At 40.8% G+C, this 21369-nt stretch overlaps 2 protein-coding genes across 2 annotated transcripts; one reads left to right on the top strand and one right to left on the bottom strand.

Annotated features, from left to right (window-relative positions):
- Nucleotides 1–6741: 6741 nt before the first annotated feature.
- LOC137271759 (uncharacterized) lies at nt 6742–7537 on the bottom strand. The gene is made up of 2 exons (XM_067804163.1): nt 7482–7537; nt 6742–7291 (listed from the first exon to the last, which is right to left on the bottom strand). Exons 1-2 carry the CDS (start codon nt 7535–7537, stop codon nt 6742–6744), a joined length of 606 nt encoding a protein of 201 aa, XP_067660264.1.
- Nucleotides 7538–10583: 3046 nt separating this feature from the next.
- LOC137271760 (uncharacterized) lies at nt 10584–19236 on the top strand. Its single transcript, XM_067804164.1, has 8 exons — nt 10584–10685; nt 12095–12182; nt 13073–13324; nt 13845–14001; nt 14640–14783; nt 16116–16180; nt 18433–18574; nt 19143–19236. The coding sequence occupies exons 1-8, from the start codon at nt 10584–10586 to the stop codon at nt 19234–19236; spliced, it is 1044 nt and encodes a 347-aa protein (XP_067660265.1).
- Nucleotides 19237–21369: the final 2133 nt, after the last annotated feature.

The raw sequence follows: 21369 nt of genomic DNA on the forward strand, positions 1-21369 counted from the left end.
CACCTCTTCAATGTCGAAAATGAATCGAACTTGAGTTGGGCTCAACGTCACATCGGCACTATTCAAGACATATAGTGATTTAAAAAAGGAAGAATACATGAACCAATAATAGTGTTTCGTGGTGCATCTTGGATTCAAACTCACGGGAAGCGGATTATGGCAGCCAGCGAAGAGATTCCTGTGCTCAAAAGATATCTAAATATGAAATGTGGTCGAATCAATTCAGATCTCAGAGATATAGATAAAAGCGAGAAAAATCATTCCATCATATTGTTGACTGGTTTGTTGTTAAACGCCACACTCAGCAATATCCCACATACATGACGGCGGTCTGTAAATAATCGAGTCTGGATCAGACAATCTAGTGACCAACAGTTACACAAAATTGGGACACAATGACATGTCTCAACCAAGTTAGCGAGCCTGACCACCCGATCCCGTTAGTCGCCTTGTACAAGCATGGGTTGCTGACCAATTCTAAAACGGATCTTCAGGGGTTAGACACAGTCAGTTATACAATTTTGACTTAATTATGAGTGTGTCGCCATCAATCAACATCCCAGTCAACACAGACACAGAAGTCAATAAATGTTTCACCATAAGCACGTACCCTTGGTAAGAAAGGCTATTTCATGTGGTCGGCGACTACTTCTCTGTACATACTGCAAACCAACAAGTAGTTTTTTTTCTAGAAGCAATTGATCAAATAGTATACACAATGAAAACCAGATTGTCTGCGAGTCTGTGACTCCACACATACCATTTCGTTGCCTCTGCTTACCAGCAAAGGTTACGGGGAGTCTACATTAGTCTGGAAACTCACGAGGCCAACTGACAGTACTGGATCCAGATTGTATTCTAAGAAATACCCGATGTGTGAGTAAGATTAAGTTTTATTCCGCAATTAGCAATATTCCAGCGATATCACGGAGCAGGCCACTTGAAATGAGCTTTATACATTGTACCCATGTGAGCGTCCGAACCCGGATCTTCATAGGCAACGAGCAAACTCTTTTACCAGTTGCCTACCTCACCGCCAAATGGTCATTGTGTGTTTTGTCCAGCCCTGTCAGGTCACCAACAGTGGTGTCAGTGAGTAATAATGGTTTCCAAAGCCGCACTCAGTTATATGATGGCGGTCTGTAAACAATCGAGTCGGGACGAGATAATCAAGTGGTTAACATCATGAGCATCGGTCTACATAAATGGGATAGGATGACATGAGTCAGAGTGTCAGCGAACCTAACCACACGATCCAGTTAGTCGCTTCTTATGACTAACATGGGTTGCTGAAGATCACCTCTAACCCGGATCTTCACAGCTGTATTAACTACCACAGCAGAAATATTTTTGTTGGATGTTCTATTTACGGTGGCATTCTGTAAATAATCGAGTTTTGACCAGGTAAATGAATGTTCAACCTGGCCAACCAGTGATCAATAGCACCAGCATCGATCAGTGCAGTTGGGGTTGACATGCGCTAGCTAAGACACCGAGCCTGACCACCTGACCCAGATTGTAGCCTCGTACGATACGCATGAAGACCATTTCAACCCCGGATTTTCCACTACATCAGAGAGAAATTAATGACATTGGCCCATACTTCATGATGATACAGCTTTGGAAATATGTCATGTTTTACACCTTTCCCTCCGAACAAAGTAGTAGGACCAAAGTTAAATAGTCACCTCTTTTGTGTAGCATAACCTTTCTCGGCCCCTTAAAGCGCTCGGTAAGTATAGCTGATCACTAAAGAATATGAAAATATGTCAAAAGCACACTGTACCTGTACGCCGCCACGCTTGATCCTTGATGCTGAGAACGGCAGGTCATGATATGTGTAGGTCGAACGGTACTTCTGAGTAATCACTTTACTATGGCAAAAAGAAAGGTAGTGAGTGAGTGAGATTAATTTTACGTCTCTTTTAGCAATGTTCCAGGAATACCACGTTTTAGCACAGTGTGTAATAACGTTGCAGATTTTATAAACAGTGATATCTTCAAGGGGTGAGTAATCAACACTATTGTCACATTAGGTAAGTAATTTATTTTACGGAACGAAATATTTTACATGGTCTATATTGATCTATATTACTGAACACTTTCAATTCGCTTACCTTGCTGTTAAAATATACAACGTGCGTTGAAATTTTCCAATATCAACGCATGAGTTTTTGAAGGATCCCACTCTGAAAGGGACGAATCTCGTGCTCTTTAAGAACTTTGTCTGCGGTGTGGGATTGCAAATATACGCGATCTCCCCTGAAATGACAAATATATGTATATGTCAGCGTCCATAGGCGTCCAGTGTCTAGATATATTGTACTGTGAAGTGTTTCAGATCGAGGGTAATCTAAAAATCTTCATATGTTTAAAAATATCTTTAAACCTTGCAATAACACGAGCGCCTGTGGTGTGACTTTGTGGATAGACCGTCACCGTGCCAAACACCGTGCATCACTGTATACGTCATTACTATTTCACATACAATAATTAAATATCTCCGTCTTGTCACATATGTGTGGAATAACCCTATGTGCGCGGTTAAGGCCCCGGAGAGATCCGGAATATCAGTCTTCAACAACCTATACTAGTCACACGATGTCAGTCACTGGATTGTCTGGTCAGATTATAGCTGGAATATTGCCGAGTTAAACAATGGAAACAATAGTGCGCGGGTGAACAACCATCTATTCATACCAAGCTGTGGAAGAAAAGAAACGCACAGGTTACCTTTGAACAGATTTACTGTGTAGGATTAAATGTACATCAAAGAAAAACTCATTTTAAATGTGCTCGTCTCGTTATAGTTTAACCAAACATATCTAAAATCAAATGGCGTTGAGTATGTTTTGGCAAATAAGCAGTTCTGTAACACGCCTGTGGTTACATAGGGTTTCACAGGTGCTTGTTCAGGAAGTTTCTCTCCGTCTCTCTCTCTGCAATTAGCTTCGACCTTTGGGGTATATGTATTTTGTTTTCATTACTTAGAATAGCAGTTTGTTCATCTGATAGTGTTTGCGTTCAACGGTCTGAAACATTTCTGTCACTGTAATGTTCAAGTTAAGCAACGTCTGACGAAAAGGGATGGGTGGACCTTTATGGCAGACTGACGCCTGAGAGTTTCAAGGATTTAACTCCTGCCCTCACCTTACGCAAGCGAATGTGTTCAAAAATGCTTCTGTTCACCCAACAGAAGATGAGTATCCGGTGGGATAGGTCATATGACTGTAGAGGTTCTATTGCCTCACATGCATCTTGGGTTTTCCGTGGTAATAAATCAGGTTCTGATTACAGTGAGCAACTAGTCAGACTGATATTTGGCACTATATAAATGAAATTGCTGTTGTTCGATTTGTTAAAAATTACATGCGAGCGTTTACCGCAATCACTGGAGGTGTCTTTGTGATAGTTCGGTACAAAACGTGACCAGCCAGACATATCATCTTCTCTCACGTTATGTTATGTCTTCGTGGTGTTTTTGTTTTTCAGATTCAGTATGTACAGGGTGCCATCACACAGGAGTCAAATACCTCCATGGCTACCTGAAGAGCGGAAGGTCGCGGGTTCGATCCCCGGCCGCGTTACACCAAAAGAGGTTAAGATATGGTACTTGTTGGTCCGTGCTTGGCGCTTGGCATTATAGGGGAGAACACGATTTGGTCGGTATAATGTCAATATAATCTTCCATGGTGTCTCAGTGAGCTGGCACTAGCTTAAGTCTGGGCTAGTGCATGCAGTCACGCACACACCTTTTAATAAGAGCAATATATTATTATTATTCATAATAGCCACGCTAACTAACATTTCACCTCACCTCACCTCACCTCACCTCACCTCACCTCACCTCACCTCACAGAAGCTATATAGTAACACGAGGGAATAAAATAAAACCAACATTCTCCAAGATGGTTCAAACCCATTTTTTTTTAAATTGTTGAAATTAATTTAGCTTTTCAGACGTTTTTCCTCGATGTTGATCAACATTTTCGGGTATTTTTTAATTGTGTCGATGCTCAATAATAGGCGTTCCACTTTCTTACCTCTTGGATAGACCAACTTTATGTGTGATACATATCTGTCAGATTTGACGCGTGTGACAGGAGGCTTGAGGCTTTTATTCCTGTAGTCCATTTTATAGAGCTTGGGCTTGTCATAGTTCTGACGGTTCCCCGTTGCCCAGAATACGTACCTTCAAGAAGGACAGAAACATGATCAGATGTACAGAAATACAGTCAGAAATGTGGTTATATATTTGTAGTTGTTGCTATGGCAATAGCTATGACAAAGGATGTGCGCGATTATCATAAATCTGTCGATATCTTAAATTGGCTTAAATTCACTATAATCGTGGCAATTGAGTGTGAGTATCATCATGCACTGACGACTGCCTCATATTGCGCTGACGGTTGCCTCGTAATGCACTCAGGATTGCATCATACGTGCACTGAGGGTTGCATCTTTATGTACTGTGGACTGCATCATAATGCACTGAGGGTTGCAACATAATACACTGAGTGAGTGAGTTTAGTTGTACGCCACACTCACCAAACAATCCAGTGATCAACAACATGAGCATCGATCTGCGCAATTGGGAACTGATGACATGTGTCAACCAAGTCAGAGAGCCTGACCACCCTCTTAGTCGCCTCTTAGGACACGCATAGTCGCCTTTTATGGCAAGCATGGGCTGGTGAAGGCCTATTCTACCCCGGACCTTCACGGGTCTTAGGCACTGAGGGTTGTATCATCATGTACTGTGTACAGGTCAGATATCTGTGCTAGACGCGGATTTTCGTTTGTTGAGATATGAGCGTCAGTACGTCCCGCCGAACCTTAAAAAGTAGAAGTTGTCTGATTGGTTACATTTGTATGGACGTCTCATTTTTCATTGGACGGTCATAGGTCGCTGAAAGGTTGGCTGATGTGACCTCGTGCTATTTTTTTACTCAGCGTAGGAGTGGGACGAATAACACTGAGACTAACGTTACCTAGACTGGGGCTATAAGTGAACCCTATTCGCTGGGATGTTAGACGATGATTATGGAATCAAGAGCCAAGACGTACTTCCGGTTTTAGCTCTGTGGGACCTGTGAAGATATTGGTTAGAACTGGTCTTCAGTAACCCATGCTTGTTGTAAGAGGCGACTAACGGGATCGGTTGGGTCAGGCTCGCTTGCTTGGTATAAGTCTACGCAATTGGGACACGATGAGCCCATCCACCCGATCCCGTTAGGCGCGTCTTACAGAAAAAAAACATTGGTTACTGAAGACCCGTTCAAGCCCGGTTCTTCGCAGGTCTCGAAACATCAGTAGTATACTTACTTTTCACGTCGTGATATGGTCATAAGGATAGGTCTGTAGACGCTCCTTACACGCACGGGACGCGTCCTTCCATACCTAATCCACAATACTGTCTTCGTCATGAAAATCATTACATCCTGGTCGCATTTGACGAACACGCTACGGTCTGCAAATAGCGTGTGAGAGCGATCAGATTTAGGCTGCAATATTCCAGCAACATCAAGAATGGGACACCATAAATGGTCTTTATACATTTGGAAATCAAACTGAGATTAAAGTAAAGGCCTTTTCCACTGGGCTACCCCACGACTTCTTCAACAAAAAGTTAATTACATTCATATTCTTCAGTATGTTTTGGAAGTACCACATTATCAGTATTAATCAGAATAAGAAACTCATGCTAAACACAAACATGATTTGAGAAAATTGGCGATACCCAACAAAATATTTTAAAACCATGGACACATTAGACCCTTCAATGGAACCACAGAAATTGGGACACTTTAGCAATGTACAATGCAATGTTTTAATGCCACTTTCTGATTAAAGATATACACACCATTTGTATTACAGTGCCACCGCTTGTCATTGTAGTGACACACCTTGCCCTTTGGTAATATCCATTTAAGCTGATGATCAGCTGAACAATATTCGATGTTAATAACTCTCTCTTTCATCTTCAGTTCCTGACAACCAAAGTACTCGTGGCCAGGTTGACTGTACATATAAACCCTCTTCCTGTCCATATCCTTGATGAGAAGAACATCCTTTGTTGCAGGAACACCTTGGACTAATAGAAAGGTGACATACTTTTAGATGAAGATATCAATGAAAAGAATTCATTTCCTTTCACGTGTCACGTTAATCTTATAATAAATACCGTATTTTCTCCAGTAAGGCCTGGACGCTTATTTTTTTTCAACGGACTGCCAGCGCTTATTTGAGTTTATTTCGGCGTTTATTTCTAACCTTGAGGACAGGAAATTATGACTAAATGGATCTTTTCTAAAAAATCAATTTTGGGATCAAGGGAGAATAAATTTATTAAGAAGAAACGTTATTATGGGCGGGAAGCACAGTATATGAAACAAAACCCATAATCAATTTCTACCAAGAGCAGAGATGATATTGATTATATCACGAACATATGTTTCTGATTCACTACAGTGAGTGAATTTACTTTTACGCTAAATTTATCAATATTTCAGAAATATCAGAAATGGGCCTCACACATTGCATCCATGTGGGGAATCGAAACTGGGTCTGTAGCGTGATGAGTGAACGCTTTAACCACCTGGCTACCTCACCGCTCCATTTAATCAATGGACCAGATGGGAAAGGGCGAGCGTATGGGGACGCGCAAGATGAATGCTGATCAATAACTCGTTCACTTAACTATCATATAAGGTACATCAATAAGTATTACGGATTGCAACGTTACCGGTACATGTAGGTGATGGGGGAGCACTTGTTACATCTTGGCTTGCAGTTACACTGGTATCTGTTGTTGATGGGGGAGCACTTGTTACATCTTGGCTTGCAGTTACACTGGTATCTGTTGTTGATGGGGGAGCACTTGTTGCATCTTGGCTTGCAGTTACACTGGTATCTGTTGTTGATGGGGGAGCACTTGTTACATCTTGGCTTGCAGTTACTCTGGTATCTGTTGTTGATGGGGGAGCACTTGTTACATCTTGGCCTGCAGCTACACTGGTATCTGTTGTTGATGGTGGAACACTTGTTACGTCTTGGCTTGCAGCTACACTGGTATCTGTTGTTGATGGGGGAGCACTTGCTACATCTTGGCCTGCAGCTACACTGGTATCTGTTGTTGATGGGGGAGCACTTGTTACATCTTGGCTTGCAGTTACACTGGTATCTGTTGTTGATGGGGGAGCACTTGTTACATCTTGGCTTGCAGTTACACTGGTATCTGTTGTTGATGTGGGAGCACTTGTTACATCTTGGCTTGCAGTTATACTGGTATCTGTTGTTGATGGGGGAGCACTTGTTACATCTTGGCTAGCAGTTATACTGGTATCTGTTGTTGATGGTGGAACACTTGTTACATCTTGGCTAGCAGTTACACTGGTATCTGTTGTTGATGGTGGAACACTTGTTACATATTGGTTAGCAGTTCCAATGGTATTTGTTGTTGATGGGGGAGCACTTGTTACATCGTTGCTCGCAATGCTATTGGTACCGATAGCTTGTGTTTTTCTGCTGTTGCCATTCGGAATATCGGCGTAAGTATCTATACCATCTTGTGATTTCTGAAACAAACAAAATGATCAGTTACATCAATATGTAACAAAGGAGTTAATGTAAAGAGGACACATAATGGTAAACCAAAAGTAACAGTGTTCTTTAATACGACTGTTTGAAAAACATGATCGAATGGCGTTCGATTCCCTGAAATTTCATTTTATTTCAGTGGTGAACAACCACTGAAATAAAATTACATTTTAATTACTGATGGGTATATTTCAAAACAAACTGTCCAAAATGAAAGCAAATGTCACATAGGTTTACTGAGAAAATGTGCTTCCCCACTTGTGCTCTAGGGTGTTACGGATGATTATTTGGAATTGTCCTTTTATGCATGCACTGTTACTTAACGATTGTAAAATTGGCAATCCCCGTCCGCTGATTTATACTCTAATCAACGATAACAATATTAAAAATGTAACCGCACTCATTTATTCCTTGCGTAGATGTATCAAAATCTATAGTTCACAGCTTTAGAGGTACATGAGAGCATGGTCTTTTTGTTAAAAGTTTGAGGAAGGCGTGGCACCTGAATTGATGAAGTTAACGACACTCAAGGCGAGTTAACTGGTAGTTTCATCAAGTTTACAAAACTCAAGGTATCATCAACGGGTCAAAACGTTTAATGGTAGACATTTTGAGGACATGTCTAAATTTGACACAGACGCAATGTCCTTTGCCATTGTTTCCGAAATTAAATGCGATAAACAATTATTGCATTGTCTATGCATGTGCTTGTGGCGGCTACACGAGGCGTTCTTCGTCCTTTTTTCAGAAGAATACAGGCTGCTTTTACAATATTTTGTGTTGGAACTGGTTCTGATCACATATCACCCTGCTGACAGCCGCGGTGCGGTAGCCCAGTGGTTAAGCGTTCGCTAAGGTTCGTTTTCCCACATGGGCAAAATGTGAGAAGCCCATTTCTGGTGTTGCCCTCTGTGATATTCCTGAAATAATGCTAAAAGCGGCGTAAAATTCACTCACTCACTCTAGCTGACGATCTGAGAACGCATTGATGCCAAATATTCACGGACAAGAATTAAATGCCAGTAATACACTACCTGCCACAATCCTTTTCCAGAATGCAACATTTTCCAAGAACTCTCATTCCTTCCTGAGAATTTAACACGGTGTCGAATTCCTGGGCAGTAACACTGTATGAAGGCCAGTGTGTTAAGAACCATTTCATTTTCCCGTGTCAAACTGTCAATAAGACAATCAAGTTCAGTGACACACGAGTACGACTTGTGTAGTTGTGAAGTTAATTCGTCAGAAACACGGAAACTTCGAAAACTAGAGAAACGAAATGAACAGTGCACGTTTTCGATAGCAGCAAACGCAATCAAAAATATGATTCTAAGGTTTAACTGCATATGGCTGATTCTATTCATGCCATTTAGGTGGAACATGGCTGTCCCGTCAGAAACAAAGGTATTCAATTAAATAGTACAACTGTCCAATTTGTCCACCGGCAAATATAACTATGTCCAGAAAACAATAAACAGTTCAACAGCAACCCGAATTTGATATTCACCAAATCTTTATTGACAGTAGCAACGCGCTGTTCACCCCATTTCAAGTATTTTGATGTCTCAGTGTTGCCAAGTACAAGGGAATTTATGATGACGGTCAAATATATTTTCTGTGTTGGGTTACAAGCTGAATTTACTATTCAGTATTCCATTTCCTTTATTGATTTAACGAGTTAAAGGTGATCGTAATGCATGAGCTATGTTTTGATGATTTATCGACAAAATCTGCTTGAACTGACCCACAAGTTCAGTGAGATGAAACCGGATGAAACCGTTTCATGGTGAAAATGGACCACACATTGGTCGTATTTTCCTAATGTGATATCCCCGAGTAGCCAAAGCGGTAATTGTTTTAAGAATTCATCACCATAATGGAAACTTTGAAAGTGAAATTTATGTGTTTAGTCGGAAATACTGCCGATGTAAACCCACTCTCTCTGATTGTACGCGCAGCCGTTCAGACAACGACACCGTACATCGTACACTGGATAGTCTCGGTATGTATCTGGAGGTTTTCGTGATTGGGAAATGTGCACATGATGCCACCGGTGGCAATGTGCTTGTATGTTCATGTATAAAGCGCTTGGTTCATGTGAATATGTGTTTTTGACAATTGTACCTGAATGTATTTAATTTGCACGTCATTCTAACTCATTTATACTTTTAATGGTCTTGTGTCGGGATCTGGTGCTCAGGCGCGCGGACTTGGTGATACATTTCATCGTATTCCAACTGATGCACACGATGCACACGATGCACATGATTGTCTGTCGAGACACGAATATTTACAGTCCGCCGCCATATGTCTGAAATCTTGCTGAGTGCGGCTTGATAATAAATTCGCTCACTCACTCGCGTGTTTGTAAATCGAAATGTAGCACTAATTAAAATACAATACATTTCTTCTTTCTAATCTTGCAAGGGACCCGATTTCACTTCTTCCACTTCTCTCTCAAACACTCATTTGACTGTCACCAGAAGTACCGTATTGTTGAAGTATCCGAGTGAAACTTGGATACAGATATATCCGATCACATTCGTCTCTATGGCTCAACGTCCTCTTGACTTCGTCCCCTTAACAAAGTGTCCACACAGTCCGCAAGACTCGGACCGGACTGTTCAGAGCGGTTGCTGAAGCTCTACATGGATCATTGTTTTCTCCTCTTTCTCACATCAATTTTAACACATTCTAAAATCATCGTAGGATATTCTTTTCAATTCTTGTCAAACTTTTTCATTGCCGATTTTTATTTGCAGATATGCGGTGAGATGTACACCTGCAAGTAGAGAATTTAAGGAATCTGAAGCTGGGTCATTTTTGTGTTGTTTCCAGCTTTCTTCGAACTTTCTCTTTATAATAAGAGGGGTTTTATAGGACTCAGCAAGAGTTTGACATACACAATAATGACACTGCCAGGGAAGATTATTGTTTGTCTCTATATCACCGCGGTCTGGCATGTAACCTGTGTGGCCCGTTTTATGAAATACTTCCACTATAGAAGATTTGGCGAAAAGACTGCAGTTACCAACATGACGTCAGAATGGACTTCAGATCTATCCTGTGTTGTCGATACGTTGATAGTAAATCTGGAAATAACTCTGGCAACTTCTGAATACATACAGTGTTTCACAACTCGAGGTGATCATGCCGAGCTAAGCCTTTGGGAAAACTCTGGCAGGAGAAAGGTGAATGTTATTTGAATGTGTACGGTATGGAATTTGAAGGCATTTGGAGTGAGGCCTTTTCGAACAACAGTTTTCATCACCAACAAATGCTTTATTTAAGCTGCCCTAAGTAAATGTGATCATGAAATACTTAACGGTTTTGTCTGAGTTTAATATAATTTGATTTAATTCAATTTACCTATGTAATTACGAAATGCTTTACGTTTTTGTCTGAATTTAATCTAACTTAAATTTATCGACCCATGTAAACGTCAAATGCTTTAAGTTTTTTTTCTTAATTTAATTCAATTAATGGTCATTTTACTATAATTTTATTATTCTTTGTGTGTGATTGAACTACAGATCGCTTGGCCATCGAAATGATGGATACATTATGGCTGATAATATCAAACGACATCATCAAGATCAGAGCGTTAAAGACTGGCCCTTAAAAACAAGACAACGCGAAAATGAAACCTGTTTCACAAAGTTTATGTATTTGTAGCAGTATTTGACGTTTTATGATTAAATATGAGTTCCGCGGGAATGTTTCATTATACCATGCTGGTCTTTGACATATTTGTAATGTATTCATCTAAAGACATTGCACTTTCTGTTTATCACAGGAAGTGGTTTGATCTTACAGTAAATATCACGTTCATATTCAGGTAGTAAGACAAACAGCGGTTATGTTGTGGTTCATCAAACTAATTTCACCGGGATATTTACTCCACTGTGGGCGACAAAACATGCTCCTCACAAGGCTGCATGGCATTAGGGATTAATTCAACTTTCCAAATTTCCTTTTAAGTTGAGCAATATTTCATCATCACCAGCCATTGTTGTCTACATTATACAACTTTGCAGGTACAATCAGGCATGTAGGTGTGCGAGTTGCCCGTGTGAAAGTGAAATTTCACCATACACGCTTGCTGTCCTAGCAGGAAGAGATAGCCACTTGTACCAAATAGCGAAAAGCACAACAAAATAATGGTGTTAAGTAACTTTTTTATTCGGGTGTTCAAAATTGAGAAATACATAATTTGAGTTCCTCTGTCGATATCTAGTAACTGTGCAAAATTTGGTTCTGTTGCAATTATTAGATTTTGTGTGAGCAATTCATCGGTCACAAATGAAATCAAACTGTTTGTAGTCTTGCATTTACTTGCATCGTTTAGCGAACCTCTGGCACCATGACCTAAACACATTCTCCTCATTTTGTCAGAATTGTACAACCCTCCTTTTAGCAGGGATGGCTGTGGAAAGGGTTTATGGCGTATTCATGCTCCTTAGATTGTAAACAGTAGGTTATTTCGTTTTTCCAGATAAACCATAGTACACAAAACACAACATCCCGCCAAAAGTATGATCTTTCTCAAAAGATCCGAAAGCCTACAAAACCAATTGTGACAGGTACGTATACTGTTTTAGAACCTGTACTTCAATCAGAAAGTGTAATCCCAAATATCACCCGCCTCACCAGAGCACTTTCTAAACAGAACCACATGTATAATGTTGATTTCGGACGCGGTAGCCTTGCCAGGTAACATTGGTTAAACGTGTATTCAAGGACTGCCAGTTCTAAGAGTTCCACAGGTTTTTTTTCGAAGCCGTGGTGGCTTTGTGGGTTACATCACTGCCTTTACTGGTGATTAGGTGCCTGACCAAGATACGGTTGGAAGCCCGGAAAGGACTCAACCCTCTACCTAACAGCTTACTGACATATGTGTAATCCCAAATTTAACATATATATTTCACAATACCTGTTACGCAAAGTTAAGGTTCCCCGTCCCTGTCTGGGGATTTGCGAATTAGAATAGGCCACAGCAAATCCTTGTTGCTTGTAAGAGGCGACCACAGGGCTGTGTGTAGAAGGGGCAAGGGCCCTGAGCTCATGATGAACCTTACCAGCCTGGTTGTGCCAGGATCACTCAAACCCTGAGACTCTCTGTTGCATTTTCATCTCAGTCTGTAAAACGCACTAATACACAAAGCGCCTGTATATACACACATGTGCATGCTAAGACACCATTTCCACGGTTAACTCAATATGCCTTTGATGCACGACAAGGTCATATGACTTAACCCACGGGTACCCATTCAATGGTGGATGAGAAGAGAGGATGTGTCACGTGTGCTATCTTGTAGGACCAACCCTAAGTCCCAGAAACTCTTCGCAGTCAAGCTCTAAAACACGGTCACCCATTCAAGGCACAACTTCGACTGATTGCGGAATGTGCCGTTAGGCAACAAAACAATTCTGTAGTATCATTCAATTGTTATTATATTTTTTTCTTTTCTAGGGAGACACTACAGAAACGCATCGTTTATTCTGGTACTTGACGTAGGAAACAGGGTGGTGTACAAACTGAAGGAAGGGCCTAATCAGCGCCATACCAAATATGCTTATCCTGAAGCCGACGTTTTAAAAGATATTGAATACTCTACCAGAGATCGTAAAATCTTATGGGTTTGCCGATGGAGCATTATGTCAACTCCCTTTAAGCCAAATCTCACCAAAGGAGACGTCTCGTCCTATCGGTGGAGGGAACGAGGTAGGTTTTGGGGGCGGATGTTGATTAAAAGAGGTTAATGTGTTTCTTTGTGTATATGACTGACGGGACAGATGCTATATCCCTCAGAAGGCAGACAGTCCGTCCAGATAGTACTAAATGAAAGAGCAGACGCTCTCTATCCCGGAGACGACAGAGACAGTCTCTTTATTGTATGAAAGGGCATACGGTCTATCCTCGATATGACGCAGACAATCCTTGCAGACAATATTGAATAATAGGTTTAACGCTCTGTCCCCCGAGCCGACAAGTGAATCCCTGCAGACAGAATGATTTGGAATTACAATTACCTCTGCATTTTATGTTAACGTAATCACTTAATAAAGTAATTGATTAGAGGTTTATCTTCATCGTCAATGATGTGAATGATGACGAGAGTTGATTCATGTTCTCTTTGTCAGAATAGATGAAACATATATTAGCTTGAACGTTACACTGGAAGTAGTTAAAGTACCAGGTATACTTATACCAAATTTAATAAACAGTTTGATTGTTCTTTCAGATAGTCTTCGAAAGGTCAGGAGGGGTTCAAATGAAACATTCATATTAACTAGCAGACATATATACAAGTTGTCTTTCCAGTATTCGAGCAGTTCACTCAAGGAAGCAATTGCCCGTATCTCTCATCCTTACCACGTCCAGCTGGATGAACAACAAAGGCAAGTTTGTTGGTTGTAATACACTACCGGGCAAAAGAGGTTTTTTGCTTTCATATTAATTCTTAACATGCAAAAACGCTATTATAGGCTTGAAGCCAAGCAGAAAACATTCGACAAAAGCATGGTCGAGAGAACAAAGTAGCTGTTAAAAAATTGTGCATTTTTCAAAACGTGAAAAACGTGGGTGAATTCTTTTCATAAATACTGTTGTTTGACAGGGGAAGCATGCATTGATCAAAAACATAACACAAATATGCCAAGACTTACGCAAACACAACGATACAGGAAGATCGGTATTGGCAATAAGGGGGCTTCGCAACGTAAGCTAGCGAGAACCTACAACTGCATTCACGCCACCATCAGCAAATTGGTAAACCGTTACCAGCCAATAGGCCAGACCCAAGACTGCCAAAGAGCAGAGAGACTTAGGGACGACAACGGTCGAAAACTGCTATACCCGGCAGATCCACCCCCGGAACAGATTGATCACGGCGACGTCAACGGTGACGACAGCACAAAGACACAGCGGTCGAACGGCCCTTCGACTACCAGTCGATCGACGCTTCCTTGGAAAAGACTTGACTCGTATACACCGTCAACACAGACTGCAGTGGGCATGAACTGTACGTCGGTGGCAGAGACATAGCTGGGAGAGAGTACTCTTTACGGACGAATGTCAGTTCACTCGGTTCAGAAAAACCGGCAGAGTTCGTGTTTTTCGACGAAGAGAAGAGCGACTGCCAATGGCGTCAAACTGCGTTCAAGAACTTCATCCGTTTGATGTAAGAGACGTCATGGTGTGTGGCCAGAGAACAAAAAGACATGTTTACATCCGAGGAAATCTGAATGCCCAGCGATACAGGAATAAAATGTTGAGACCTTTTGATGCACCGTTTATTCTACAACAGTCAAGATGAGACATTATGCTGAATGACAACACAAAAACGCTTCACCTTGTCTTGTTCGAGAATACCTGCACAATGCTATCGTCAACGTATCGCCCTTGACAGCGCGTTCTCCACACATGAAACACACCTCCAGCGTGTAGACAGGAACGTCAACAGATTCTCTTGGACTGAAACAGATTCCAGCTGACGTCATCTGCGTGTTGGTATTCATGGATGTGTGGCTCATTATGCGACTCATTATACACTTTGTGAATGGAGTTTTCGTTTTAACCTCTTAGTTCTTTCTTAATGAATTACGGCAAAATTAATACCAGTATTACAGAGGACTTCAGCATAAATTTCACGTACCTTTCTATTTTTTTGGTCAAGAGAAATCTGTGACAACCTTTTTTCGCCCGGTAGTTTACAATGGGACATGCAATCAAAAATGCAATTGTTAAGATTTCTATTTAGCCTTTAGCAATATTCATGCTACACTAGTCAGGGAAGATCAGAAATGGTCTTGGTCACATCATGCACTTCCATGCCCCAACCGCTTAAGATAAATAGTGAGTCATGTGTGATATGCTATAGCTTCCATGCCCCATGCCCCAAACACTCAAGATAAATAGTGAGTCATGTGTGATATTCTATAGCTTCCATGCCCCAAACACTCAAGATAAATAGTGAGTCATGTGTGATATGCTATAGCTTCCATGCCCCAAACACTCAAGAGAAATATGCCTGTCGTAAAAAGCGACTGATGGGACAGTGTGATCAGGTTTGCGCACTTGGTTGACAATTGTCATCACATCCCAGCTGGGTAGACCGATGCCAATGATGTTGATTGCAGGGTTGTTTGGATCAGAGTCGATTACTTACAGACCACCTTCATATAGCTCGAGAATTGCTAAGGGCGACAAACATAGCTGGAAACTGGAATGAATGAGTGAGTATAGTTTTACGACCCTCTCAGCAATATTACAGCTGTATGGCGACTGTCTGTAAATAACCCAGACAATCCATTGCTCAACAACGTGAGCATTGACCAACTGGGAAACGATGACATGTGTCAAACAAGTTAACGTGCTAGACCACCCTATGCCGTTGGTTGCCTCTTACGACACGCATGAGTTACTGATCAGTTCTAACCCGGATCTTCACGGGTGTATAAACTGGAGACACCTTGACAAGTGTATGCTCAATTTATCTCTACCTATGTATCAGATATGTCTACTGGGTGGAACAACCAACACACATGGCGCACCTCATGAGGATTTCATACAGAGGAGGTAGGAAACGTACAGTCTATTCTGCTCAGACCATGGACAGTTTTACAGTCACCATAGGCGGTAAGAAACCAGTTGTTTGTTTGTTTGTGTGTGTGTGTGTGTGTGTGTGTGTGTGTGTGTGTGTGTGTGGATTGTTATCAACTCATGTGTTGTGTGTCATAGTCCACCGCAGTGTTAAATAGTGTTACCTTAAGAAGGCGGCGGTTCGCCTCTTGCTGTATTTATACTTGGAGTCACTAATAATCTGGAAGCTTCCAGGGGGTATAATAGGTTTGACACCAACAACTATAACCTTGTTGAGTCTATGCCGATAACAGGCCACGGTACACCAGTGCACATCCCATGCATTTCATACAGAGGAATATTAACGGCAATGACAGCTCTCAAACATGGAAAAGCCCCAGGTATTGACCACGTCTGCAACGAACACATCCTCTACGGTGGTGATACACTAGTCTGCTGTCTAGTGTACTCTTCAACTCATTCATTGAACTGAAATTTGTGCAGTTGCAAGAAGATAATTTTTTAACCTAGATTCTCAGACAAGGCCTATTTCGGAATCTATACCCATGTGTTATTTATTTATGTCATATTACCTTCAAACTTGTACTTATACTCACCCACGCTACCATCTGCAGTAATTTGTATTGATTTGTATGCTTGTAGCTGTTATATTATTTCGACTGGTGGAGGTTCTCTATCATATTTCTTTATGTGTCTGGTGAAAAAAGGCTCAAAAGCAGATATGTTTTCCACTGTGAATACTGGAACACTTGTCTTGGATTTGTTGTATCACTCCGCACTTAGCAATGTCCGAACTACTTGTCGATGGTCTGTTAACAATCTGGACCAGACAGTCCAATGATTAGGGTTAACAGCAATGACACAATTTGGATAGTATGATGTGTCAGCGAAGTCACTACAAACATATGTTACTCAAGCAACAATCCAGCAAACCGTTAGTCGCCTCTTACGACAAGGATATGTTACTCAAGCAACAAGCCAACAAACCGTTAGTCGCCTCTTACGACAAGCATATGTACCTGAAGACCGATTCTAATTCGGATCTTCACTGGTTGAAAGATTTGTCAAACATTAAAGTAGCTTTCATATCAATGTGTTATGATTGGATCGTGCTGGGGAGATTTGTTGGGTAGACAATCTGTCTCGTCAGAATTTCTCGTCATCCTATGAAGAGCTGAGTTATTAGGAGTGGATATTGTTCTGTGTTTGATAGCTATCAGGAAATCGTTTTAGACACCTTCGATATTCAAGACAACAGGTGATGATCAAATACCCAATACCTTTTGCCTTCTTCTACAGAGTTATGCCCCCAAATCTTTCCTGACCCTTTCCCTGTCGATATTTGTTTGTAATGTACATTAAAATCAAGGTAGGTAATATACGACCGCCTGAACAAGGTTAGTGCATCAAGGATTAGCAGAACATAACGGTTAGCCTAACGGTTGCCATATGAGGACAAATATAGAGATCATATTCAAAAGAGGAAATATTTTACTTCCGGTGTTAAACATAAGCCAGTGTGCGCTACCCTAGGTTTATTTATTTAAGTCTTCAAACTTGAAATCATTAACAGGAGAACTAATCCCTCGAATTACTACCCGTGTACCCATGAGGATCCGGGTTAGAACGGGTTTTAAGCAAACGAATAGGTTGGTCAGGCTCGCTGACTTGGTTGACACATCATCGTATAGGTTAGACCGATGCCTGCCATGGTGACCACAAGATTGTCTGGTCGATTGTTTACAACCGCGTCCACAAGCTGGACTATGGCTGAATACTACCAATGAAACAAACATGATAACCTATGCTGCGTGTATTTGCCTACAGATATTTATCTTTTCTACACTTTTCTAACACCGTTTATCTTATGTCGTGACAATATCGGAGTGATGTCAGATACAGTTGGAAACATGCTGAGAGAAACATATAAAGGAACACAAGGAAATTCAAGTGTTCCTTAAATATTTTCCAGTTTTCATCACCAAATTTGAATAGAAGGACTAAACAGCCACATTGCCAACACATCCTTACATGTATCCATTTCACAGCTGGGTGAACTGAGACAATGTACCCAAGGAGACTGCGCAAATCTGCCCACCTCGGGACCAGAACTTAGGTGCCTCTTCTGGGGATCGAACCCGGGTCTTATCGCTGTATTTTGTGTTCCCATATTTGTTTCCCCAGTATAATGTCTCATTACCCAACGCATCAATGTTTCATTTTTCCAGCGTATTATCTCTTCTACTGTGGACCAAATCCACGAACTGTCCTGATGCACAACTTAAAACAAGACAAGGAAATTGCAGCCGTCAAAGACGACTGCCTTGGCATAGCCTATGGGAATCAGGAAAAGCACATCTTAACGTCAAGGTAAATACAATACGGAAACCTAGCGGGGAAATAAAAAGTTAAATCGAGACCGTACGTAGGTCGAGACACTTTGCGAGACCTCAACACTTCCGGTAACCAAAATTGCAACGTTTCATACCTTATCGAATGGTCACTTAACAGGAAGCACACGATAATCATTGCATCAATGACAAATTTCTGATCTAAACATGCCCAGAGTGATAGCCAAGCATGGTAGTACACTAGTAGCTCTAATTTTTCTATTTAAAACCTCACTGTACGGGCCCTTGTATCACAATTTCGCTATATACCACTGATTTTCTAACACAGTGTGCTTATCTCCTATTGACTTATTTCATTTCAACTTGTAGGCTTCTGGTTTCCAGTAAATAAAAAAATATGAAATATCTTTATCGTTTTGACGGGTGAGTGGCTCCGGCGCCTTAACCGTAATCTTAACTGATTTGGTTAAATGACATAAAACGATTGCAACATCAGTCATACCAGAATATCAATTATCACATTATAATCTTTTCACACCCCTGTACATGTGTAGCATGATATGTTCTTGGTGATTTTCTTATTGCAGCCGCCTCGTAACCGTGTCAGTCAAGGGAGAAGGCTTCTCGCATTCCTTTCCTACCATTCTGAAAGGTGGTGTTAAGGTTCGTAAACGAAATTAGATTTGCAATTTTATCAGTTAGTTAAGTTTTCTCCCTTATAATTGTTACTCCAAAAGTTAGGACCTTGTTCTTAATCCACAAGGCTAAAATGTCATCATTTTTTGTCAGTTGATAAGTCTAATTTTGTTTTTCAGTATATAAAATGAAGGTCAAATGGAACATGGACTATTGACTGAAGAATACCTTCCCAACGGAACCCAGAAGCCAGGGCCTCAGCTCAGTAATAATCTGGAGAAATGTAAAATTAACACCGAATGTGTCCATTTACAGTGTTGATACTTTTAATGTTTTTTGGCACGTGTCTCTTCTAGAGTGGTGGCTTGGACACAACACAAGTAATTATGTATGGTCATGTCGTGGTAATAAAATGCTTCACAACTTATTCTTTGAGACAGGGGATTTTAGCGATTCTTTGACTTTTCCTGGAAATGTGTGGTGGTGATTTGTTTATTGAAAGTTTACATTATTCTTGTAACTAGAATCAGTTGTTTTTGTTTCCTGTTTACTTCTACAGTGAAAGCATGTTATATGGAACTATTGTTTTACATTACCCAGAATTCAAAATGGCTGCCAAGATGGCCGCCATTGTAGTTTTACTACTTATACATATCAGTGCAAACTTAGTTCTCTGCTACGTAAAAAACAATTCATTTGATGTCAAATGTTTTATACAGAATCGAAAAAGAACAAAATTTCAATGGTATGGTTTATGAAAACGTCATTTGCCTAAACTAGATGATAAAATAACATCATCCAAAGTGTTAGAAAACTATGCTTCAAGGCCGGTAACTGCGTCTAAGCTCTGGATCTACAGGGTCGGGGAAGCAGGGGTACAGCTGCCCCCTATAAAGTTTTACAGGATACTTTTTATGCACAAACGTATTGATATAACACTATTTTAATGTTGATAGTGCTCTCTTGAGAAATTATAACTTGAGAAATTATAACTTCGGCTATTGTAGCTATTCAAAGTGGTCTGTCATATAATTCTTAATCACTTTTGATACATTCAGAAGCTTACAATTAACAGTTTCTCTTCTCTTCACTTTCTTTCATATCATATGTTACATCATGTCAGAGTTGGAGTCATCTACAAGCCAAAGCTGTTCGGCCAGCAATCACCTGCCATACAAAAAGGCATGTCTCTGTGCACAATAAATCAGTTCATTTGCATTGACATAAATCTCTCTGCTGGCATGCGGACCTTTTGCTTTTACTCTATGTCAGTTCAATCCACGGGGAGCAGGATCTCTCGACATCAGAAAAGGGCTAAGCTGACCATCACAAATGCTCAAACCAGGGCCAACTGGCGAAGGAATCCTCGTGATTGGCTGTATCCACACATGCACTCGCTCAATAAGACGTTTTAGACTGTTGGATGTTGGGGGGAGTTTTTTTCAATACTTCATCTACAAGCATCACTAGATTATTTGGTACATACATAGCATTAGAAACCTGCCCACAAGATGTAAAGGCTGTTTCGTGAACATCTGTTTCGTGTGACCCATTTGTTGTGTGGAGCTTCTCACCTTGGGCTTTACAGACTTTATAGGAATCAATGTAGAAGAGGAGACTTTCAGTTTAAGATTCAATCGATTCAATCGATGTAAAGGTGACCAAAAGCTTGTCTTGGAGGAGTTCAGCTGACTACATATGATATTAATCCTTATGCTCTGTTCAACATGCAAGAAGCCGTGAATTATGTCCTTTGGGACAACTTCATAAGATACAGAAATGACTGAATGGATTTCCATCAATCCTGATTAGCACATTGACATTTCTGGTGTTCCTTTTACAATGGCTCATGCAGATGGAACATCAAGAAAAAACATCAAATGCGGTTTGTAAGAGGAACTTTAAACGGGAGTGTTTGGTCCTCCATTGCCTGCTAGCAGAGGAGAGAATGCTGGCTCTTCATATAGTTAATGGAATGGCAAAATTGCAAATGTGCAGAAAGGGAACTGCTTCAAAATTTGGAGACTTGGCTGATGTGCATTGACATAAATTCGGAATCGAACTGACTGCATTAAGGTTGATACTGTTTGGGGCAGGTATGCCAGGCAAGAGTTGGTCAAAGTAGGGGAGCGAATCAAAGATGATCGTCAACGGCAAAAGAAGTCAAGATTGTTGGTA

This window comes from Haliotis asinina, chromosome 2, assembly GCF_037392515.1.
Source record: "Haliotis asinina isolate JCU_RB_2024 chromosome 2, JCU_Hal_asi_v2, whole genome shotgun sequence".
NCBI lineage: Eukaryota > Metazoa > Mollusca > Gastropoda > Lepetellida > Haliotidae > Haliotis > Haliotis asinina.